A 7,662-nucleotide genomic window follows, 5' to 3' on the forward strand; every position below is an offset into this window, starting at 1 on the left:
TCAATAAAATAACCATTTCTCAGTAGAATATCTAGAAAGTAGATACAGCAAAATAGCCAATAAACTTCAAGATTATTTAATTTTTGTAAAAATATTACAAAACTAAGGAATTTCAAATAAATAGGCTTTTGTTTACATATCAACACCCATATATTATCTATGCAACATCTTTAGTGGCCATCCTGCAAACAACAGCGTCCAAAAGGCTGCCACACTTTTCCTCCTGCGGTGCGACTTTGTAGAGCTGTAATGAGAGACATACATGTACTTTCAAACAAGTACAATAAACAAGATCCATCTTAGATTTTTCTATATCAGTGCTGTCTAAAAGACAAACCTTTTTAATTTTTGCAGGATCAGTCAAATCAGACACTTGATCAACAGCAATCTGTTGTCCGTCCACCTTTGAGATGATGTCATCGATGTTCAGGGTCTCTTCTTTATTGTGTACTAACACAATATGAACCGCAGTGTCACTGTCTGAGATCCCGAACCTTTTAAACGCTTCAGATATCTGCAAAACATTAAACGTGATGTTAAAATTGAACACTGTAAAACAAATAAGGTTAGAGTCAGCTCTGTACTGAAATGTCACTTACGTTGTTTGTGGGCGAGAGATTAAAAATTATTTCCGAATAAAGGCTCCGGGTTTTCATTTTCCCAATTTTATGTAGGTGAACTGCTTTATTTGCTGCCACCAGGACCTGAAATGCATCCACAACCTTAAAAGAGAACATGAACATTAGTACAGCAAATCAAACTATGATGACTGCAGAACAATAGAAAAAGTTTACATCACTTACCATACCATAATATCATGGCACTATACTGTAGTATACCAGGGTAAATGTTCAAAAAGGGCGGTATACTATCTGTCTGTCTGTCTATCTATCTATCTATAACAATATTACCATGATACCATCCAAAACACATACAATCAACATACTTTTTGAGACCATAGTACTTTTGGCATGAACTATGTATACCATGGGATTTTCTATAAAATAATAAATGAGTTTGTACACAATGACGTGCTCTTACCATTGATGGATTGATCAGTGCTCCTTTTATTTCTCCATTCACTGCCATTTTTCTCAACTCCGTCGCATTTTTCACATCTTTGAAGAGCAATTGAGTCACTGTATATTCAGGAAACAGTTCTAAATCTCGTGTAAGTTGCATTTTTAATATTGTAATGCCTTCTGTGCACGAACTTTATCTAGACAACATGCGCCCAATGTGTCGACGTACGGAATAATAATAACGTGACACCGTAATTTTCTGCTGGGAAAATGTTCCGACCATGGTTCCGACTTGTTGAAATCGCTGTCATTGCTTTGCGTAGGTGATATTACATATATTAAATAATAATAATAATAATAATAATAATAATAATAATAATAATAATAATAATAATTACATAGGCGAATTTGTGTGGCAAGCACTGATCTTTATAAATAATATATTTACATAAACAGTTATACTTACTAGAGAACACATCATTTAGATTTTAATAAGAAATGTAATAAGGAACAATGTCATAGTATAGGTGATGTACATATTAAAATGCGTCAACATTGTTACGAACAACACAGTTTATATTATTGTAATCTGTCTAAATGTGGGAACTAATTATTCACGCTTCCGGTTTCTGCACGGACTCTAGTATATGACGCACTAGTAAGCTGTCAAAAACCAAAACTTAAAAATGCGATTTTTGCATATGTTTGCACATTTTTGAAACACTGGGAGAAGATCGATTATAAGGAATGAATGCGTCGCATACTATCATAATCATCCTCATATACCACTCATTTCCATAAGTGTAATACCATCAAAGGTCGAGTTCGTTTGTCTAAAGGATGGAGAGATTTGAGGTTTATATCTTCACAGCTCTGTGCAGCATTAACTTTCTCGTATCCTGCCTTCTGTTCTCTAAAATCACACGGGAACAGAGAGATCCGTACATGGATGAGATATTCCATGTCCCTCAAGCGCAGAAGTACTGTGACGGGAAGTTTAATGAGGTATGATTGTTAATGATGCTTATATCTCTCATTCCATGTATGTGTCTCTTCAAAATGCCCATGTGTCTTCTTCCACAGTGGGATCCGATGATCACCACTCTCCCTGGGCTGTATCTGGCGTCAGTGGGTCTGATCAGGCCGATGGTTTGGCTGGCGGATCTGAAGGGCAGGGTGGTTTGCTCGACTGCCATGCTGAGATTCATCAATCTGCTATTTAATAGTGGGAATCTCTACATCATCTATCTTATCATCTGCAGGCTGCACATCAAAGATAAGGTGTCTGATTTTGCCAGTTTTCATATAAGTTTAATGGTGATTCTTCAATTAGGTGCACATAACTTAAGTCAGACAAGCAAGTTTTTTATTCTGACAATTGAATTACCAATTTACTTGAACATGACACACACACACACACACACACACACACACACACACACACACACACACACACACACACACACACACAAATTATGTATAAACAATTTAGTTGTGGCGCTCCACTGCTCCTAATTTTTTCCTGGTGTTCCTAACTTATTGAAGTAAAAAAAAAAAACTACGAGCCCTGATAAACTATTTGCTTTTTAATTTGCAAAAAAATTAAATTTTTAACTAATTTCAACATTTAATACTGCATTATTAAAATCAAGTTGTCATGTATATAAATTAATGAATGGACCAGACCTAAAATGAACAATTGAATATTATTAATTATACATTAACAAATATCAATAAACACTGTAATAAATGTATTGCTCGTTGTTATTTAATGCATTAAATGGGACCCTGTTGTAAAGTGTTACCCAGAAAAGTAGAATTTGCTTGATTTTAAAGCTGTATAGAAAATGTATTATTGATTTATTATTGGTTAATAATAATAGGAGCGCACAAAATATACTAACAAATTTGAATTTCTTGTTTGACATTCAACTCAACTCATTGATTTGAATCTCTCGACTCAACAATTTGAATCTCTTATAAACTTATAAAATTACAAAGATATCATTACAATTTTGAAGATATTAAAGGGGTAGTTCACCCGAAAATTAAATTTATGTCATTAATGACCTACCCTAATGTTCTTCCACACCTGTAAGACCTCCGTTCATCTTCGGAACACAGTTTAAGATATTATTATACTATATTATTACTATATTATATTTAGTCTGAGAGCGTATGCAAGTGTAGGCACACTATACTGTCCATGTCCAGAAAGCTAATAAAAACATCATCAAAGTAGTCCTTATGTGACATCAGTTAGTTAATTAGAATCTCTGGAAGCATCTAAAATACATTTTGGTCCAAAAATAACAAGAACTACGACTATTCAGCATTGTCTTCTCTTCCGTGTTTGTTTTCAATCCACAAATAAAGATTCAAACGTTCATGAATCAGCGGATTGATTCATGATTCGGATCACCAATGTCACGTGATTTCAGCAGTTTGGCACGCAATCCGAATCATGAATAAATAAGCTGATTCATAAACATTCTAATCTTTATTTGAGGATCGAAAACATACACGGAAGAGAATATAAATCATAACCGATTACACACTTTATTGGAAAACTATGTCTAAACTTGATAATGGCAATGACAGTAATACAGAGACAAGCAGGCTTGGTTACAAAAAAAAAATGGTACACATAATTGTCATTCATCTGAATCTTTAAAAGTTAGAATTTTTTTTTATCTCTCTGACTTTAAAACTGCATATAATTTATTGTACAAAATGTAATTTACAAGAGTATTTACTGATGGGGATTCATGGTTCGGAGACGAGCACAAAATTAAGAAATACGGACACATTTAATGTTAATAATAACTTTATTTATTTTTATATAGCGCCTTTAAAAGCAGCTTCTCAAAGCGCTGTACATAAGAACATAAAACCACAGCAAAATATAACAACATATATAAAAAACAAAAACAAAAAATAAATTAAAAAAAATAAAAAAATACAACTAATAAGCAAAATAAAATTGTTTTGAGACTTTTAGGGCCCTATCATACACTGAACGCAATGTGATGGCAGGCATGTTTTTTTTTGCTATTTTCAGCCTGACGCAGTTATCATTTTCGCGTCATGCGCCACATTCACGATTTTTTTGTGCTATTTAAAGGCTGCATTGTAATATGCGTCTATAGGCGTGTGCACAACATGCGTACACTGCTTGTTGCACGCACAGGGACGTGCAGCAATACACACACATGCCAAATATTAAAAATTAAAGGATTACAATGTAAAATGTTATTATTGTGTACATAAAGATAAAAATGCCTACATGTCATAATGAATAGTCATTGCATGTATCAGAATTACCTATTTGCAGTAATTACAAATGAAACTGGCTACTTATTTAACCAGTTGTGGCAATAGACACACACTCGTCATGTTGAGGGTGTCTATATTCTGCCATATAAATAACAACTCCGTCATGGTGCAATCACATCTGGCTTTTAAAGGGAATAGGAGATGAGACTTTTTGAATTTTTTTATTGCATGTTAGGCCCAAAAAACACCCATGACTCATTATGAGACTAGAAACAACCCTTTTAGACCATGCGGTGGGCATTTTTCCTGTCATTGAACTAGCAAAAGAGGATTTGGACATGCTTTAAGTGTACCTGTGCCATGTGCTTTAGATCATGTGCTTAGATCATTAAACTAGGCCACTTAAAAATATTATAATTTTTTCTTTCAAAATACATTTCTTTAAAATCAAATTGAATGAATTATAATATGGGCATAATTTTCAGTACAGGAGACAGAGTTTAAATAAATATAATAATTTCATTAATAGTGAATGCAGGGTAACTATATTTTGTCATAATCAAAAGAAACATGCAAAACTCACAAACTAACTCACAGTCTATTTTTAGCCCATTTCATTGTCCTCTGAGCGAACATTGAAAATCTGAATTAGAAAGGTGATAACCTCAACAAAGACGCCTAGCAACCACACAAACTTGAGCAACATTATACCCTTGGCTGTAATTACGCCAAATGACACCTTAAAAACAATTGAAGGTGTAATACTATTGTGTCATCATATTTCATTCTCTCTCTTTCTCTAGTCCCGTTCTGGCTCTCGTAGAATGTTCTCAGCCCTGTCTCTGTCCACATTCCCCGTGCTGTACTTCTTCACGTTCCTGTATTACACTGACTCCGGCTCCACATTCTTCACCCTCTTCATGTACCTCATGGCTCTGTACGGAAGCCACAAAGCGGCGGCGCTTCTCGGCATCTGCGCCATCCTCTTCCGCCAGACAAACGTCATCTGGGTGGCCTTCTGTGCTGGCACTGTGGTGGCTCAAAAAATGGACGAGACCTGGCGAACTGAACAATCGAAGAAGCGAGATGAAAAATCACCCTCTCAGGTCCCTCTAACCATCAATGGGGCGATGAGAGTGATGCGTTTCCTGTTGGAATTCCTCAAAACGCCCAACAATATAAAAGCAGTGTTCTTGTCGACATGGTCTTACATTGCCGTAGCTGTTCTTTTCGTGGTTTTCACGGTGTTGAATGACGGAATTGTGGTTGGAGATCGCAGTAGTCACGAAGCGTGTCTGAATTTCCCTCAGATTTTCTATTTCCTGTCGTTTACTCTCATATTTTCTCTTCCTACCTCACTGAGTTACCAAAGGGTAGTCAGGTTTCTACAGTCTTTACGGAAGCAACCCTTATTGTATGCCGTGCTGATGGCGTCCTTCCTGTTTCTGGTCTGGAAATTCACATTTGTTCACAAGTACCTGCTCGCGGACAACCGGCACTTTCCGTTCTATGTATGGAAAAATATCTTCCAGAGACATGACCTTGTCCGTTTCCTGTTAGTCCCCGGATATGCGTTCGCAACATGGAACTTTCTAGATACTTTGAGGTCCAAGTCGCTGTTCTGGTGTCTGGTGTTCTGCACTTGTCTCGTGGCGGCAACCGTTCCGCAAAAACTCTTGGAGTTTCGATATTTCATCATCCCGTATCTGTTCTATCGCGTTCACGTCCCTATCCCATCTTTACCCAGACTGCTGCTTGAGTTTAGCCTCTATACGGCAGTTAATGCAGCTACAGTTTATTTATTCATCTATAAAACATTTCAGTGGCCCGACAGTACGGCTGCGCAGAGATTCATGTGGTGACTTGACCTGAATAATGAATTGAAGCTATTTTCACATTTTCTATTCACACAAGAAATGTTTTCACCATGTATCAATAATAAAAATGGATTGTATGTGATATGACCCCATGACATTACAATACTGCATCTCCAAATCCTCCAGCATTTATTTGCTGTTGTTTGAATTGTTTCATGAGGGTTTTTTGTAAGCCACTGGCGATATTAAGTTATGTGTACATGCATAAGCAGGAGTTTTAGTTTACTTTGCCTGCTATAAAAATACATACTCCCAGTATTTCTGATTCTATATATAAATATATGGAGAGTAGTGTTGGATGAAACCATCCTCTGACCAACCATTAGAATATATATATATATATATATATATATATATATATATATATATATATATATATATATATATATATATATATATATATATATATATATATATATATATAATTATAATTTTACCTCATATTAAAGGGATAGTTCACCCAAAAATGAAAATGATCCCATAATTGACTCGCCCTCAAGCCATGCTAGGTGTAATATGACATTCCTCTTTCAGACGAATACAATAAGAGTTATATTTAAAAATCTCCTGGCTAATCCAAATGCCAGTGAATGGCAGCCCAACAACTGAAGCCCCAAAAAGTACATTCATCCATTATAAAAGTAATCCATACTGCTCCGGGGGGTTAATAAAGGCCTTCTGAAGAAAAGCAATGGGTTTGTATAAGAAAAATATTCATATCGCCATCTGTATTCAACTTGCGTACAAAGTGTAACGCCTCTCGCAGTTTAAAATGCTTACGCTACGTCCAATGTCATTGTCGCGCGGCGCCAGTTACGCTTTTTTCATGAGTTGAATACGGAAGGAGGTCCACCAAAAGCTAGATATTTTCATTTATAAGATGTTATATGGATATATTTTTTTACACAAACCCATTGATTCCCTTTAGAGGCCTTTATTAAAACTCGGAGCTGTGTGGAGCACTTTTACAATGGATGGATACACTTTTTTGGGCTTCAAATTTTGGCCTGTCATTATAAAGCTATGGATTAGCCAGGGCGTTTTTTAATATAACTCTGATTGGATTCATCTGAAAGAAGAACATCATATATACCTAGGATGGTTGGAGTGTGAATCATGAGAGAATTAAACATTTGGGCCGAACTAACCCTTTAAGTACACGCATGTGCAGTGTTTACACCTGTCATTCATGTTGTAATTGTGTGAGTTCATTGAATTAGGATAATCATTATGGTGGCTATTGTTGATTGTGTTATTTTGTAATCCCTTATTTCATTATTGAACTTTTTTTTATGGTATCAGTTTTCTCTAGTAATTCTGAATGTTCATTTCTCACTGTAATTGGTTGATGTCTGTTTTCCAATTTCTTTTGTTAGTCTTTGTGTTTTTCATTGGTCTTTCCTCTCATTCTTTTTTTTCGGAATATTAAATTTGTGATACAGAAACATGAGTGAACATATTCATTATCTCTGTACCTTTATTCTACA

General features: G+C 35.5%; 2 protein-coding genes across 2 annotated transcripts; one reads left to right on the plus strand and one right to left on the minus strand.

The window, feature by feature from the left end:
• Positions 1-60: 60 nt before the first annotated feature.
• tprkb (Tp53rk binding protein) lies at positions 61-1,279 on the minus strand. The gene is made up of 4 exons (XM_067428025.1): positions 1,042-1,279; positions 600-722; positions 338-514; positions 61-244 (listed from the first exon to the last, which is right to left on the minus strand). The coding sequence occupies exons 1-4, from the start codon at positions 1,180-1,182 to the stop codon at positions 158-160; spliced, it is 528 nt and encodes a 175-aa protein (XP_067284126.1). The 5' UTR covers positions 1,183-1,279; the 3' UTR covers positions 61-157.
• A 381-nt stretch (positions 1,280-1,660) lies between these two features.
• alg10 (ALG10 alpha-1,2-mannosyltransferase) lies at positions 1,661-6,515 on the plus strand. The gene is made up of 3 exons (XM_067427119.1): positions 1,661-2,027; positions 2,106-2,303; positions 5,102-6,515. Exons 1-3 carry the CDS (start codon positions 1,863-1,865, stop codon positions 6,158-6,160), a joined length of 1,422 nt encoding a protein of 473 aa, XP_067283220.1. The 5' UTR covers positions 1,661-1,862; the 3' UTR covers positions 6,161-6,515.
• Positions 6,516-7,662: the final 1,147 nt, after the last annotated feature.

The sequence above is a fragment of the Pseudorasbora parva genome, chromosome 20 (genome assembly GCF_024679245.1).
Source record: "Pseudorasbora parva isolate DD20220531a chromosome 20, ASM2467924v1, whole genome shotgun sequence".
Classification (NCBI taxonomy): domain Eukaryota; kingdom Metazoa; phylum Chordata; class Actinopteri; order Cypriniformes; family Gobionidae; genus Pseudorasbora; species Pseudorasbora parva.

Coding starts and splice junctions, on each gene's coding strand:
- tprkb (XM_067428025.1), bottom strand. CDS start 1,182: ATGCAACTTACACGAGATTTAGAACTGTTTCCTGAATATACAGTGACT. Junction 515..599: donor ATCTCTCGCCCACAAACAAC/GTAAGTGACATT, acceptor AATGTTTTGCAG/ATATCTGAAGCGTTTAAAAG. Junction 245..337: donor ATCCTGCAAAAATTAAAAAG/GTTTGTCTTTTA, acceptor CTCTCATTACAG/CTCTACAAAGTCGCACCGCA.
- alg10 (XM_067427119.1), top strand. CDS start 1,863: ATGGAGAGATTTGAGGTTTATATCTTCACAGCTCTGTGCAGCATTAAC. Junction 2,028..2,105: donor GTGACGGGAAGTTTAATGAG/GTATGATTGTTA, acceptor CTTCTTCCACAG/TGGGATCCGATGATCACCAC. Junction 2,304..5,101: donor GGCTGCACATCAAAGATAAG/GTGTCTGATTTT, acceptor CTCTTTCTCTAG/TCCCGTTCTGGCTCTCGTAG.